This window comes from Penicillium arizonense (genome assembly GCF_001773325.1).
Source record: "Penicillium arizonense strain CBS 141311 chromosome Unknown PENARI_contig037, whole genome shotgun sequence".
Lineage (NCBI taxonomy): Eukaryota > Fungi > Ascomycota > Eurotiomycetes > Eurotiales > Aspergillaceae > Penicillium > Penicillium arizonense.
This window is the reverse complement of record NW_019173314.1, coordinates 161,778-177,789: the sequence shown is the minus strand read 5'-3', so window position 1 is coordinate 177,789 and position 16,012 is coordinate 161,778. Positions and strand designations below refer to the sequence as shown.

General features: G+C 49.0%; 6 protein-coding genes across 6 annotated transcripts; 3 read left to right on the top strand and 3 right to left on the bottom strand.

Moving 5' to 3' along the window:
- Window positions 1-778: 778 nt before the first annotated feature.
- On the bottom strand, window positions 779-1,580 carry PENARI_c037G10571 (uncharacterized protein; the record flags this gene model as incomplete). Its single annotated transcript, XM_022636942.1, has 3 exons — window positions 779-1,018; window positions 1,078-1,498; window positions 1,522-1,580. 3 exons carry the CDS (start codon window positions 1,578-1,580, stop codon window positions 779-781), a joined length of 720 nt encoding a protein of 239 aa, XP_022483230.1.
- A 648-nt stretch (window positions 1,581-2,228) lies between these two features.
- Window positions 2,229-3,182, top strand: PENARI_c037G05249 (aromatic alcohol reductase; the record flags this gene model as incomplete). The annotated part of the gene is made up of 2 exons (XM_022636912.1): window positions 2,229-2,258; window positions 2,310-3,182. The coding sequence occupies 2 exons, from the start codon at window positions 2,229-2,231 to the stop codon at window positions 3,180-3,182; spliced, it is 903 nt and encodes a 300-aa protein (XP_022483240.1).
- A 1,581-nt stretch (window positions 3,183-4,763) lies between these two features.
- Window positions 4,764-5,809, top strand: PENARI_c037G00388 (uncharacterized protein; the record flags this gene model as incomplete). The annotated part of the gene is made up of 2 exons (XM_022636887.1): window positions 4,764-5,605; window positions 5,803-5,809. The coding sequence occupies 2 exons, from the start codon at window positions 4,764-4,766 to the stop codon at window positions 5,807-5,809; spliced, it is 849 nt and encodes a 282-aa protein (XP_022483221.1).
- A 294-nt stretch (window positions 5,810-6,103) lies between these two features.
- Window positions 6,104-7,832, bottom strand: PENARI_c037G06363 (sulfotransferase family protein; the record flags this gene model as incomplete). Its single annotated transcript, XM_022636922.1, has 4 exons — window positions 6,104-6,148; window positions 6,226-6,756; window positions 6,804-7,006; window positions 7,760-7,832. 4 exons carry the CDS (start codon window positions 7,830-7,832, stop codon window positions 6,104-6,106), a joined length of 852 nt encoding a protein of 283 aa, XP_022483195.1.
- Window positions 7,833-11,160: 3,328 nt separating this feature from the next.
- On the bottom strand, window positions 11,161-14,073 carry PENARI_c037G02547 (glycosyltransferase; the record flags this gene model as incomplete). Its single annotated transcript, XM_022636897.1, has 6 exons — window positions 11,161-12,010; window positions 12,061-12,411; window positions 12,467-12,830; window positions 12,891-13,048; window positions 13,104-13,857; window positions 13,962-14,073. 6 exons carry the CDS (start codon window positions 14,071-14,073, stop codon window positions 11,161-11,163), a joined length of 2,589 nt encoding a protein of 862 aa, XP_022483217.1.
- Window positions 14,074-14,833: 760 nt separating this feature from the next.
- On the top strand, window positions 14,834-15,985 carry PENARI_c037G07370 (endo-1,4-beta-xylanase; the record flags this gene model as incomplete). The annotated part of the gene is made up of 1 exon (XM_022636930.1): window positions 14,834-15,985. The coding sequence occupies one exon, from the start codon at window positions 14,834-14,836 to the stop codon at window positions 15,983-15,985; it is 1,152 nt and encodes a 383-aa protein (XP_022483244.1).
- Between the last annotated feature and the right edge of the window lie 27 nt (window positions 15,986-16,012).

The following is a 16,012-nucleotide window of genomic DNA, read 5'->3' as shown; positions in this document are numbered from 1 at the left end:
GTTTGCTTGACTGGTACTTGGAAGACAAGGGAACATTGACCAATGAGAAGGTAGAAATCATCTGACTAATAACCGCTACATCTTGGAAAATAAGGGAAACTAGATATGTTAGTCAACTATCGTATTTTGACTATGCAAGTATATCGGCGTATGATGTTTTTCGTGGTCTTTGGTCTTTGAGAACGCCTCTCTGCAGGTGATGTGGTAGCCTGTGGCGAGATTTTCGCTTCGTTGGCAGTATCTGGCCACGTAATTTGCGTGGCCTCCTCATCGTGACCACTAGGTGCAATTATTTTAGGAGATTCCTGGAACCGGTGTGGGATAGGAAGGGAATACACGTTTTTGAACTAACTAAGAACTGTCACGCTCAGAATCAATGTGTAAGAGGTTCTTCTTGGTAGTAAGTCTGTCTAAGAACTCTAATTCTAATGAGTAATGTATACTGGGGCACTTTCTATTGTATTCTATACTTATCCACCACCAGATCGCTCCTGCTCCGACGCAAGGAACCCTAACCAACTATCCGTCTGCAATAGCAAACCTAAACCCTGTCCGCCCTTTAAATATCACGAAAAATGTTGCATATTAAAGGCGTCTCGTAGGTCCCAGATTCTACCTATGCGTGGTACCGACGATAAACCTCCCTGCTCCCCGGCGTATCCCACAAGTATCCACCGTCTAGAAGAGGGATTCTAAGGTCGGAGATGCTTAGCATCCCTGTGTTATAGAGAAGGTTCGCTTTGAACAGAGCTAGCGCTAGTCGATTAGTCTCTTCTACCTATGTCCACGAGAATAGTAGCGATTTATTTGGCGTCAGCTGTGCACGGATGCGGCCGTAGCAGAATAAGCCACCGGCGATACAAGTTGTCGTTAGTGCGCGGACTATCGATGAGCAACGGTTCTGCAGATCTGGAGGGGCCTCTCTCATCGGTGCGAATATCACGTTCAGAAGGACGGCTTGGAATGTCGACATCGGCCATGATGTATCCTTGAAGTCTTTCTGCGACTTCCAGTCTCCCTGCGCATGTGAGAATAGTTACGAAGGCCGATGGACCGAGAAAGATTCAGGGAGCTCACCATGCGACTCTCTAACAATGTCACTAATTTCTCATGCATATTCTTCGCTCTTGTCCGCGCAGCCCTCCCGCCAGTAACCCATAGCCCGATCATAGCAAAGCTTAAGATCAGAACATGTGGTTGCGAGTCTTTACTTAGGTGGAAGGAGGGCTTGTGAATGATCGGCCATTGAGAATGAAAATGCGCGAAGTATATCTCAACATGGTAGTCGATATCCAGCTGCCCTTGATCGCCTTCGCCATTTCTCTCCGTTCGAGTAAGCAGCGTGGTTTCGCGGAGATAGTTCTCATGTTGCAGAAGCAGAGTTTGGACTTCCTTGCTGGCCCCAGGGATAAGTGGTCTTTCAGACCTTTCAGACCTTTCATGCTCCTGGTAGTCGACAGATGTACGTGAGGTTTGAACTTCGGGCTCGCTCATAAGCCTTGACGTAGCAGCGTCACCTACAAGCGCCTGCTTCGGCCATCGGCTGAAAGTACACCGTAAGCCCCGCCGGGAACAGACATTACAAGGCTCCTTCCCATCACAACGTGTTTTGCTAGCGTGACACCAATCACAGGCCTTCGCAGCCCGAGGCATCCTTTCCTGCCCATCCCTGAGATGTAACTGACGGTGTCGACGAAGCGTATCCGACCGATCGAACGTTTTACCGCAGTCTTCACACGTTAGTTGTGTGGCGGGATAGTGTTTTCGCGCGTGGCGATTCAAGTGCTCTTTCCGCCGATACTGTGCCGTGCATCCAGTATGGTCACACGCAATCATAGTGTCCATGGCATCGAAGTCTAACTCGATCTTCCAAATGATAGAGGTGGACCAGTGGATGAGCCGAGTGGGATGGAAACCATCAGAACGACATCTCCCTGATTGTCCAATAAAATATTCTGTCTCACTGACTAATCAGGACCAGAGTGGGTCCAAGTCAAGACCACCCGAGATGCCGAGTGGGATGTCCGAAGTCTGAAGCCGGGGGGATGTTCGTGATTACCCAGAATTTGGGTGCACGTATGTCAGCGATGATGGAATCCCCCAGGCCTGTAGCGCTATTCTTGGAATGTGGAAGGTATATAAAGGTGTGTGTCGACCACCTTGTAGAATCACTCTTCACACCATTGAGACTCCAGCACACTTCATCATATACTTCACTCTAATTCACCATGGCCCTCCGGAACATCGTCCTTGCAGGCGTACGTGTCTTCCCCTTCTACAATTATTTATATATTTATTAACAAAACCAGGTAAGCGGCAACCTCGGCCCGGCCATCCTGTCCGCCGTCTCCTCCTCCCCATCCATCAACGTGACTGTCTTCACCCGGCCCGGCTCCTCGCCCACGGTGCCCTCCGGCGTCAAAACCGTCGAAGTAAATTATGACTCCGTCGACGACCTAACCAAGAATCTCAACGGCCAAGACGCCATCGTCTCAACAATCCCGCCCACCTCCGCGACCGCCCAAACAAACCTTATCCACGCCGCTGTCGCTGCCGGGGTTAAGCGCTTCCTCCCCTCGGAGTTTGGGTCAGATCTGCATAACCCGCTCAACCGGGCGGCACCAGTGTATGCCGATAAAATCAAAGTGCAGGAGTTGCTAAGCTCCCTGGCTGCGGAGGGGAAGATTACCTACACGGTCGTGTATAACGGGATGTTCCTGGACTGGGGACTCCAGTTTGGGTTTCCCGTTAACCTGCGGAAGAAGACTGCTGTGTTGCATGATGGCGGGGAGAGGTTATATACCACAACCACCCTGGCGGGTGTGGGGAAGGCCGTTGTGGGTATTCTGAGTCATCCCGAGGAGACGAAGAATCGGGTCGTGAGGGTTGGAGAGGCCGTTACGACAATCAAGGAGCTTCTAGCCCTGTCGCAGGACATTGTGGGGGGTGAGGAGTGGACGATTACAAAGCCTGATACAGCTAAGGAGGCTGAGAAGGCGCTTGTGAAGATTAAACAGGGGGTATTTTCGCACGAGACTATCTTGCCGTTTATTTATAGGGCTGTTTGGGGGAAGGAGAATGGGGGACATTTTACCACCACGGATAATGAGTTGCTTGGAATTAAGGAACTCGACAAGGAAGGTCTGCAGAAGGTTATTCAGGATGTTGTTGATGGGAAATAAGTCTTTGAATTATGCTAAGACCGAAGGTTAGGTAGAACAATGAAGGACTAATTTCTAGTATCGATCAAGCTGTATCATGTCTACCAAGTGCAGAGATTACTGTTTATGCGCCTCCTTCACAACGCGGAAGATATCATTATGTCCCAGCCCCTGCGCGTTGATCTGCTGGTACAGGCTACCCACAGCCCTCCTTGACAGTACCCATCACGCGATATGTGGGGTGAGGCTGTGGTCAGGGGGTGACAAGAGCGATGCCTCAACATAGCGATGCAGCACCAAAGAGACACAAGATATCTCAAAGTGGACCGTAGATAAACGCGCTGGTGGCAGTATGGCGCAGAGCGTACGATTAAAAGATACACCAAGAAACGGAAGCGAAGCAATCAAAATGGGACAGCATGCAGATACAATGCAGATATAGATGGCGAACCCTAAAGCCCTGATACACCAGACTCAAAAAGGAAATCGAAGGAACGAATCACGAGGGTGCGTGGCGGAACGAACCGTATATAGTTAAGCCTCTTCTTTTTTCGAGTCTCGCACACGTACATCCACGTTGATTAGAACCCTTACTCTCACTTCGTTCGTTTCAGGGCACTGGAAGATGCGCGCGGGGCGCGCATCGGCCCTGAAACGAAGAATTAAAAAGGAAAGAAGGCTAGGGTGAAAAGAAACATATACTAAGTGGATTGATCTTTAAGTTGCATTATAGTTAGGATCGACCAAGGAGAGGAAGGATAAGGTGACTAAGAAATCCAATCTATGAAAGCGAGTACAGTAGTTTTCGAATTCAGTATGACCTCTCACTCTTTTGACTTGATTCTCGGAAAATAAATCCTAAATATGCGAGTTCTGATTGGATATTATTCTAAGCGTTCGAATCTAGACCGCTTCCTATAATAGTCTATGTATTTTACACGAAACTAGCATACACACGGGCTACCTCCGTACCCCTCTCCTTTCGCGACAATCAGGATGATGATTTCCGTTCTGCAAGGCCGGAGTCATCGTGATAATACCTTAAATGTTGCAGGGTATCACATATCCGCGAATCTTTCGGTAGGGTAGCGGTCAACAGGTCCTCTCTGCATCGGGGACGGATGCGAATGTTCCTAGTCCGGCCCTATCCCCCCTCAACATGTATCAAAGTGGAAAGTTGGTACAATGCTCCATCGGATTGTAGGGGTCTTAGAAGATGATTGATTGTGCTTCATCACCCGCCGAGCGGAGACTCTACCACGCAAACATTTGAGCAAAACATTCTAATGCAGTTCAAAAACAACTCTGGAGGTTCCACCCACTTAGTGGGTTCGACTCCACTTTTGAGAGGGGGTTCACAAGGGGCGGTGTAGTTGGTCACGACTGTGTCTAGATACGACCATCTGAGAAGAGATTGAGAGATACATACAGTATCAACTATCTAATTTTACTCCCAAAAGCTCGCAACCCCTTCCGGCGTCTAAGCATGACATGGCGGGTTCTTCGCTACCATCTGTACACGCTGATAATGAGTGGTCTCCTTTGCAATCCGTGATCGTTGGCCGGGCTGGCATTGCATGCTTCCCGAGCGCCCCAGCCAAAATGATTGAAGCGACAATGCCCTCAGAACATATCAGCAACTTCAAACCCAAGACTATGTTTCCACCAAAACTCATTGCTAAAGCCGAAGCGGAACTTGACATGTTCACTTCGATTCTTGAAGAGAACGGTATCAAAGTTTACCGACCGCCAAAGGACATCGACTGGCTGGCAGAAGATGGATACACTGGAGCCATGCCGCGAGATGGCCTCATGAGTGTCGGCAACACTCTGATCGAAGCTTGCTTTGCGTGGCCTTCGCGGTCGAAGGAGATCGAGATTGGATTCACTCCCATACTCCATCAATTGGCTCTTGATCCTCGAGTAAAAATTGTTCGCCGCCCAAGAGACACTTTTGCAAACACCTTGTTTGATGATGACGCCACCATAAATGGCCAATGGGTAATCAACAACAGTCGTCCAGCATTCGACACAGCAGACTTTATGAGGTTCGGCACCACAATCATTGGCCAGCTTAGCCATGTTACGAATCAAGCGGGTGTGGATTGGGTCATCAAAAACCTCCCTAAAGGGTACAAGGTTGAAATGATTGAGGTGAATGATCCAAATGCCATGCACATCGACGCAACAATTCTCCCTCTTCGCCAGGGCCTCCTTGTCTACAACCCGAAAAAGGTCACCGAGCAGGCCCTGAGGAAGCATATGGTGCTGGCTGATTGGGAGCTCCGGCCTTACCCCTTCACACCAGAAAACCGAGTGTCCCCCCCGCTTTATATGACCAGTCCATGGCTCTGTCTGAACGCGTTAGTGTTGGATGGCCAGAAGATGGTGGTCGAGGCTAATGACTTGAAAAGTCGTCAATGGTTTGAGTCGCTGGGAATGACGTGCATACCCTGTCCTTTTCAACATGTTAACAGTATTGGAGGCTCATTTCATTGCGCAACAGTTGATTTAGTGAGGCGATAAACCTAGTTGATTCGCCTTTTGCATGACACGAAGATGAAGCGAGCTATCTCGATTGGAAGACATTGAGATGCTGACGTTGGCGATTCCAAACGGTGTGTGGCTAATGCTAAAAGAGCGTTTGAAAATGTAGAGAAGGACCATGCGGCCTTTCCATAACCCATCAAAATAACATGAAATTCCTTGGAATTGTGATTGATTCGTAACATGAGCTCGTATCATATTGATTACTGTGGTACTGTAGTTAAGTGGAATAATAAAGAGTTTCAACTTCAAAGGGAAAGCATGAGGCTAGATATATAGCATAAAGTTCAATTGATTTGAACTCAACTGGTTCTTCGTATAAGACACTCCAGGAGTTCTTTCCGCTGGTCTGGCTTTGTTCCCGAGCTGCATCAGCCCTGTATCACATCAAAATCCTATCGCATAGATCCCGTCCCAAATTGCCCACCACCACAGCGTTCCTATCAACATTACCACACAGTAACATGATCATTCACGACTTGTGACTTGAACCACTTCCCCCTACTCCCAAACATACCAACAAACCCCAAAATCCCAGGGAAAAAATTAGCCGCTTGCCGAACCGTCTTCCAACAGCAGCCCACCTATCCCAATAAAGTTCAACCTCAAGTTTCATGGCCTCCGATCCTGAATTCAGATGCGGAAACGCCTCCTCCGGCACCTTCACGCCTAGAAACTCACACAGCGGCTCCCACCCCTTTCCGGGATGAAACTCCAGCAGCCGATCTGCCGGGACAGCAGTCCGCACACGCTCATAATGCGAATCAAACGACGCCAGTAATGCCGGAACAGAGGACGGAGCGCAGGGCGGACGACCCTGGGATAAAACAGTAGTCGTCCGGTTGAGCAATGCCTGATACGGACCCGTGAACTCGGGATCAAGGTACGAGAGGAGACGCATCGACCGCCAGGAAAGAATCTCCAGGATGAATCTCTGCATAGAATGCAGCCAGGCGGTGCGGTCGCGGATTGTCAGGATCACTTTTGCATCCGGATAGGCGGAGAGTAGCTCATCAATAAAAAGGCAGCAGGGGTCGTCAGAGAGAGCCTTCCTCGTGGTTAGCTATCTCCACGATATTATATATGCCACCGTACACCGGAGGATAGAATCAAGGGCAATACATCATAGTTCCAAAGAATCCGATCAAAGTCCTCCTTCCGAAAACAGGTCCCGATCCCATCATACTTGGCCCGCACGGCTTGAAGCCAGAGCTGGAAGTGCTCGTTGTTCTTGTTCTTGGAGGCTTCGCTGAAATGGTAGGGGTTTAGCCCCAGTTGCCTGAGAGCTGCACATATGGCTGATCAAGGTTAGCTCAGTGAGAAGATCATGACGGATGCTGGGCCCGGGTGTACATGTTGTTCCTGTTCGTGGGAGTGATAGGACAAGGACCTTCATTGGTTTTGGACGGGGGATTACCGGAGTGGCCTTTTCGTAGAATTCCATTTTCTCTGTGTTTGAGGATTTTGCTTGTTTGACAGAACGAGTAGAGACTGAGGTGGATAAGACGTACTTTGATAAATATGGTTGAGGGGGGAGAGGGCCGGACTAGGAACATTCGCATCCGCCGCCGATGCAGAGAAGACCTCTTGACCGCGACTCTACCGAAAGATTCGCGGAGACGTGATGCCCTGTCACATTACGGTATTATGACAATGACTCTGGGCTTGCAGTACGGCAATCACCATCACAGATCTGCGCACCTTACAGACGGCGACCTGAACTGGGACTAGCGCATTCGGGAGTTATTTTGTCAAGTCATAAGAGTAAGGTAAGATTGGATTCAGAGATCTTGTAATGATAAAACAAGGCCCGTCCAGTCTAAAGTATTTCATATATGGGAATCGCTTTCATGACATGCTCAGACCACTTTCCGATGTCTTCGACGAAACGTCGAGCGATACCTATTTTCATCCCTTTCTCAATGAAGAATTTTAGGTCTTCGTCCTTGTAGACCTGCTCAATGTCGAGACCATTGTCGAGAATCACATCACATACTTGTCGAAATGCGGATGTGAGTGTGCGATTTTCGACATTCGACATTGCCACTCACCGAACTCCTTCACGGCTACGTCTCTAGGGCCAGGAACTTCCAATGAACTCACGGCCGTCGGTTCAAGAGCCATTGGGCAGCAGACTGAGAGGGAAGGACATTGATGATATTGCAAGGAGGATAAGGTACTCCAGTCCCAATGACATGACCTCCTTTGCGCTTGTCTTTCCCCAGTCTCTCCTGTCTCTCTTGTTCTTACTGTATAATTCGTCGCGTACCGCTTCTGGCACGTCCTTATGACCCTCCAGAACCCCGCCTTTTTCAACGTGGGTTATAAGGCGTTTTATGTGATGAGATCTAAGTAGATAATTTTCCCCCATTGGGTCCCTCCAACATGAGGGCCATGTGGACATGTCGATGAGTCGCATTGCACCGAATTGAGACGCTGCGCCAGGTCGGCTTCTCGCCCGAAGCATGTTCCTCCGCATCAAGCTGTGCGTCTCGCTCACAGAGCATCCTACGGAGGTTCCCCTCTTTTCTCCCCTTTCCGGTCAGTGGATTGAGAAGAATAATGATGGTCTACGTAGTTAAAACCTATCTTCAGCGTAAGTTCCTTACCCTTAGAGAAAAGATCGCCCTATATCAGAAGCTCTTTCTTAATAGCAGACCAAGTAATATCGGTGTGGTCAAATCGTTTCGTCAGTTTGCGTTTAGTGCGATCCTTTGTTGATGCGATGATAACAGTATCATCGCGTATCACCAGGTGGTCGCGGGCGGTCGTTCATCGAGCTTGCTCTAGCTTTTCTCCCAATAGAAGGCACTAGGAGCCAAGAGGACATCTTCCTCAGTGTCCGTCGACACTGCCCGATTATTAACTGTCCCTCGCCACTCTATACAGTAGTGGATACAGGCTGGCGGGTCCTCATCATATGCCCTTCCCTCTTCCCACTCGTGTAACGGAAAGAATCAGAGAAGATGTGGGCCACGTTTACTCTTGAGGTCGATGCTATCTCGAGTACACAGGACAGAGATGGCCTCAAGGCAGACAGCCCGGCATAGGGGCTAACACAGTACCCAGGGGTTGGCACGTAATCAGGGTTGTAATTCCCATGTCTCGTGTTCAATAGATTGAGATACATGATCGACGTGATACGGGCTCATTACAAAAAGTAATCAGCAACCTTGGAGACTCGAGCTTGCGGGGTGAGCCATGTCAGATTCGAGACTGGCAACGAATGAGACTCGCCGCAGATGACAAAATCCATGGAGATAAAGTTATCCTATCTTACCAGGATTAGCCCTACTGTGCATACAGCGTAGGCTATGCTGCATGTGGGAAGAATGAGGGGAAGTAGCAACCTCGGACTGGTGGGAAGGCGGAAAATCTTGCCAGATCGCCAGATCTACAAGCCGTTCTAGGGGACTCGATGTATCATTACAGATTCAATACAGTACGTCCTGGGTGTGGTATAGTTATTACTACCGTAGTTCTGCCCAACTTATAGAGCGGTGACCCTAAACAGTATCAGCGTATCCCGGATTTATTTTCCGGGAATCAAGTCTGAAGAGTGTGAGGTCAGCTGAATTTGAAAACTACTGTAAGCAATCTGCTAAACTTGCTCTTAGTTATTATTTTTCGATTGCGCGAGTATATCAGAATATGAAGTTTTTCTTGGCCTTTAAGAGCGCCTCTCTGGAGTGGGAGTGTTGGCATGTGGCAAGGCCTTAGCTTCGTCTGCGGAATAACTCTACACGGCGGCAGGCGAGGCACGACAAGGGCTGAATAGTAGTAGACAGACGAATACTACGGCCGTAAGTACACAAGTGCGATGCGTCAACATAGTGATATAGCAAAAAAGAGACACATATGTCAAAGCGAACCGGAGATAAATGTGCCAGTGGCAATACAACCCTGAGCGTACCAGTAAAATAGACTCAAAGAAATGGAACCGAATCAATCAGAAATGGACAACATGCAGATTCCATGCAGATATACATGGCGAACCCTAAAACCCTGATACACCAGACCTAAAAGGGAAAGGCAAAGAACGAACGAGAAGCGCGCGTGGTCGTACGGTCCGTACGTAGTTAAGGCTCTCCTTTTTTCTGGTGTCGCGCACGTACATCCACGTTGATTAGAACCCTTACACTCACTTCGTTCGTTTTAGGGCAGTACAGCCGTAAACTACAGCTTAAAAATAGCTTTTGTATTACACTTGTACGGTCCCTAGGGGTTCTAGAATGTTGACGTAGCAGACAAGCTAAACAGAAGGATGTCTGCTCGTTTAGAGACGTGGCAGAAACCCGAGTCCCTATTCTGTCTACCACTTGCTCTTTAGAGTACCCGCGAACGAGCGAGCCGTTTAGAGATAGTACTAGTGGGTAATGCTTCTTTTCTTCTTGTAACGGGCTAGGCCTTATGATAAGGGACTAGCATCTGCTAAACTGACCGGTCGTGATCATACTAACGTTGGATCAGTTAGAGACTTGAAACGAGGACGATGACTACGAGTTCGTATCCTAATGACGGTGACGTTCAGCTATATAACCTTGAAGGTTAATATTCGCAATATGCCCTAACTCTAGGATACTACGGTCGTACGCCTATTAGCCCTTCCCCCGACTATCACTCCGAGAACGGCCTAGAAGTCCTTTCACGATAGCAGTCTCAAACTCCTCGACTACTTTAACCGTCCGAATGGCATAACAGAATGTTAGGTATCGAGCTTCCGGTAAGCTGCATCTAGTATACGATAGAGTGGAAAGCCACGGTGAATAAACAAGTCCTTTTATAAGATATAGAAGAGGACGTAGCCAGACTCCGAGTGTATACTAGACCCTAAAGGGTAAATTAGAGAAGTTAGTAGAAGGAAAGACCCCCGGTAAAAGAAGGGTAAAGGCGGACGACACCTCGATCGTTATGTCGGTAAATGATCGCTCCTAGCGCGACTTAATAAAACGATATGATCATCTCGATATCAATTGGACTGCTATGGAAAACAAGCTGCTTAGGTGGGGCGAACTTTACCGTCGAGGTAAGAAGTTAAGGTTAAGTATTACCTTTAAATATGTTAAGGACGACCGTCTCTCCAAAACTGCCTCGGGTAGGATCGAAAAAAGAGGAAGCTCATCGGTCACCAAACGAACGCTTAACGAGCGAGACGCTCAATTAGACACCGAAGAAAACGCATCTGGGCAAGAATCAGTTTGGCGGAGTGTTTACAACCTGATGCGTTGCCCGTCCTCCTCATGCCACCTTGGCCCACATTGCTGCCCATCTCATAGCTGGGGACCTCAAAAAAAGGTAGTTGCTAGGCTGGAAACGCATACACTAGACTTGCCATAGCAACAACTCTTGTATCCTATAATGATATTTCTGCTGTATTACACCGCTTGGTTGCCATTAAAAGGGCCCAATATGTATTTTATATTGCCGTTCCTGCAAATTTTCTTGTAATAAATCAGCTGTTCTTGCCCTTTAGCATCCTTTGGTAGCTGGCAGTGTAGCTATCAACGTCCGCATGTGTACATTGCTCCGACAACCATGCGCCCTCGGCGAGACGTGCCTTGACTATGCTCGTTTTTGTCCTGAAGTAGACAGCCGATTTTAGGCTCTTCGCAATACCAACACCAGGGTATACCACAACACCAAACATAGCGCAACCCGCTTTAGTGGTCATATTTGCCACGCCCTTGCCAATGCCCGTCAAAGCGCCCTTTGCACCATCCTTTCGGATGCCTTCGTACGGCTTCACGACCAAATCGCTCACTGCCTCCACCATCCCCAGAGCGAAACCTGTGCCGCCAAGAGCGAATCCGCTTTTGATGCCAGTAACGGAACCGTCGTGCTGTGGCTTTTCGCCATATAATCGAGGGACGTTGCGCATTCCCTCCGTCATGGCGAGTGGGATGTCGACAGTCATGCCTTTCAGCGCAGTCGGCGCAAAATTGGCAATACTTTTCACTGAAGCTCCGACCATCCTCCCTGCAAGCCTAGCACTATTATATTTGGAGGCTGACGATTTATCTCCTATGGAAACCATACTTTTTGTATCGTCAGCTCCCTCTTGTGTCTGTAGGGAGCGCTTTCCGGTAGAGCTGCTTGTAGGCCGATGTACAGCTTGACTCGAGGCACTCGTCAAGGGCCGATCCCTGTGGCTTACTTGGTAGTCTTTATATTCCTCAATGGGTTTGTAGAACAACCCCAAGACGGAATCAAGGAGTTCTGTCGTGGTTCCCATAACGGCAGAAGCTCCACCTGTGATAGGGTCCCATCGACGATTCTCGATCACAACGGGCTTGATTGCATGTCTGAATATTGGTTAGTTTCGTAGCTCCATGGGACCAGAAGCTTCACGTACAATTTTAGTCGTTTTGGATTAATTAACTTTTGTGCGACTAGCGTTGCTGCCGCGACCTTTGACAGTTTTACGTTGATATCGCGTGTGGAATAAGACCACACTGCTGGTGCCCCTGGACATATATCACAGGAGAGGCGCTCTAAGGGAAGATGTGAATGGAAGGAAGAGACGGCTGCTTGGACTCCTGTTTCAGAAGCCATTTTGACCGCAATTGCAGAGGCTGCAGTGATCGCTTGGTCCGTGAAGCAATATCGAATTCCTTCAGCTAAGATATCAGCATTTAGCTCTTGGTGAGGGATGGGGGCAGGACCAGCGCCCGCTGCAGCCACCATAGCACCCCAGAACGGTTGACTAAAAAGTAAGTCTCGAGGTCGTTTGAAATACCATTAGGGGTCGAGTCACTCACTCTCCGAAGAACGGGACAATAATTGTAGGTCTTGCATTCCGCAAGCCACAAGCCGTTGTGCCAGCGCCTCCATGATGTACCACCGCCGCCACGTGTTGGAACAGCCACTCATGAGGGCAATCTCCGATAAAATATACGTTCTCGCTCTGTTTTCCGCCCAAATTCGACCAACCCTTAGAAATGATAACCCTCACACCAGCAGCATTGACCGCATCAAGAATGGCTGCATTGATCCTGATCGGATCCTCAAGCACAATACTCCCAAAGCCAATATATATCGGCGGTGGACCAGACGATAGGAAGACCTGAAGATCCGTTGGAGGGTCGTATGTTGGGGCGTCACGGAAGAAGAAGCCGCAGACGTCTACGTATCATGTCAGCCGGGTCTATCGATAACTAGAGAACTCCTTCGTGAGGCACTGACCTATATAAGACGGCCAATCCGACGGTTTGGGTACAAGAGCCGGAGACCAACAATATGTGAAGGGGACTTTCAGTATTTCAGCAAGATGAGGACCTTCAAACGTGGCCACTTCGTCTAGATCAAGCTCTTTCCGCCATCGATTGACTACATCCCCAACCCTGATAGAATGGATTAGTACGGTGTACACGTGTTCGGTTTCAAATGGAACCATACCCTTGCCATGTAAGCCAGTTGACAAGATCATACGAGGCATAATTTTTGAACCCTTGGTCTGGACCGTCGGCCTTGAAGTTGGCCAGGGGATGTGGAAAAGACTTGGTACTGCTCCAAGGCATGGTGAACATCAGATGTACCGGGACGCTGAGAGCTTGAGCACAGTGGACATGTGCAAAGCTCGGTGGGTTGGCAATTATAGCATCCGCCACGAATGGGTGGCCTGTTACCAAATCCGGCTTGATACATGATTCCCAACACCCGTCCAGCATTTCCCGTATCATGATGCGCTTGCGACGAATCTCGCCTGCTCGTAAACTCTCCATGCTTGGGATGAGCCCCGGGGTCTTGACCATGTATGCCATCAGCTCTCTTGGATCGCCTCCAATTGGGTAAAACTCCAACCCCGATTCCCTGACGAAACTTTCAAACATATCATGTGTGGCTAGACGCACGCGATGATCATATCGCTTAAGTTCATTTCCGAGAGCAATGAAAGGTTGAACGTCACCCCGACTTCCCACTACTTGGATCACAATGTTCAATTTGACGACCCAACCTTTTGCAGGTTGCCGACTTGGCTCGATGTGTCCCGACGTGCGATCGGGTCTAACTGTCGTAGACTCGGCATCTTGCGTCGGTAGTTCAGAGTATTCAGGCGGCGGGGTAGGAGCTCTCAAGAAAGGACCTTTGTAGAGCTTCGAAAGACTTCGTACGACCTTTGAGTCCCAGTCGATATCAACGCGGCCGGCATCTATTTCTCGCAGGTCATATATTAATAAATCGAACGTCAAGTCCAGCATCAAGATACCCTCACGGCGAAAAAAAAAAAAAGTTTTAAAAAAGAAGTAATCATACCATTCAAATTTATACCACTCACACCAGTAGTCGGGGGACTAGTGGTAGATGCCTCCATGATAGGTTCACCAGGTAACTCGAAAACACATTCCGAACGGCTATTGCTAGCCATATTCGCTAAGGCGGCGGCGTCTGTCGTAGATGGACTAAGTGAACAAGATGAAATCCTGAGAACCAACAAATATGACGGAGTGTAAAAACGAGGCAGACTGGACGCATTGAATTAGAATTGGACTTTGATCCACTTCCAATAAACGAATACGGCCCGGCTTCTTCACGTATTTGGTTGGTTGAATTCCAGCCTGAGTTTAAGCTTAACCCCCAAAGTGGGGCGTATTCGTATACGTTCAACGAAGTTTTTATGGACCAATTGCGAGGAAATCTTTTGCGTTTGATATTTGGAAACCAGTGGCGAATCTAGGCAACCTCAAAAGCGATCTGTTCGTTTAATTACCTCGGCGATCCACCGCCACCGGCTACGGAACGGGTCATCAATAGTATTATCTCTTTTGCGTTAGAGTTCCCTAATTTGCATGAAAAGTGGGCTAATTCATAGGTAATATAGGGGAAACAGGTGGTTAGTGGTGCGATAGTTAAGTTGATCTACAACTAACCTAGAAGATTCACGAATAAGAACAATCCCTAGTCGGTTTCACCTCGTATCAATAGCGAGTGGTTCTGCCCATAGATCCTGGAATCGTATGCGTTTTCGGCATCGGCTTAGGCGGCTCCCGCACTGCCGCGCTTCTTCAGCTATTGTATGCACTGGGCGTTGGAGCTAAGTGGTTCCTTAAACCAGGGACGAACTCGTTTACGTATAGAACTAGCGTGTTCGTACCCTGCCCTGACACCGCAGTAGGCATCAGCCCACGATGTGTCCCGGCGTTATGTCATTGCCTGGTCAACATTTTCCCAGCTATAAAGCCGTTGGATCTGCCACGACAGTCTTGACAATTCACAAACAGTTGAGTACCAAACAGACAGAGAATACATCGCCAGACCTAATCATGAAGACCTTTGCCACAACAATCATCGCCGCGCTCATCGTTGCTGCTGAAGGAGTCAACGCGTTTCCGAGCACTGGTACCACATCGCTGAGGAACGAGGCAAGCAAGAAGGATATTCTTATCGGGTCTGGAGCGATCAATCCGATGTATCTCAATGATCCGGAGTTCGCGGCTGTCCTTGCCAATCAATTCAACAGCCTCTCTCCCGAAAATGAGATGAAATGGTCGTTTATCAACCCGACCAAAGGGCACTACAACTGGGATACGATCGACCGCCTCGTGAACTTCGCGGAAGACAACAACATGGTGGTCAAGGGACACGGGCTCATCTCGAGCTGCTGTAACCCTGACTTCCTGCTCAACATCACTCACCCTACGGCCTTTCATACTGCGATGAAGACTCACTTTGAGGCGATCATGCATCGATACGACGGCAAGATAGATCGGTGGGACGTCGTCACCGAAGCCCTAAAAACTCAGGGAGGCGGCCTAAATAACAATAACTTCTATCAAGTTCTCGGACCCGGCTACATTGCAGATGCCTTCCGCATCGCCCGAGCAGCAGCCCCAGACGCCAAGCTATTCATCAACGAAAATCTCGTCGAGTCACTTCCCGGCAAGCGCCAGGAACTCTACAACCTGGTCTCCAGTTTCGTGGCAAAGGGCGTCCCAATTGATGGAATCGCCCTGCAGATGCACATCACTGAAGTAGCCCCGAAACCGGGCGTGATCACGGAGATGGTCAACTCCTACAAGGCGCTCGGATTGGAGGTGGCAATCGCTGAGCTGGATGTTCACACGCTCGACAACGCGGTCGAGACTGATATTTACGGCGCCGTCGTCAGCGAGGCTCTCGACGCAGGAATCACCGACATTAGCTTCTGGGGCTTTACGGATAAGCACGCTTACACCTGGGTGCAGGGCGCAAAGCCATTGATGTTCGACCAGTGCTACAAGCCCAAGAGTGAGTTTTACGCCACTCACGCTGCTCTCACCAACTTCGTCAACCGTTCCTAAGGAGCTTGAGCGCCATCTAGCCACCAG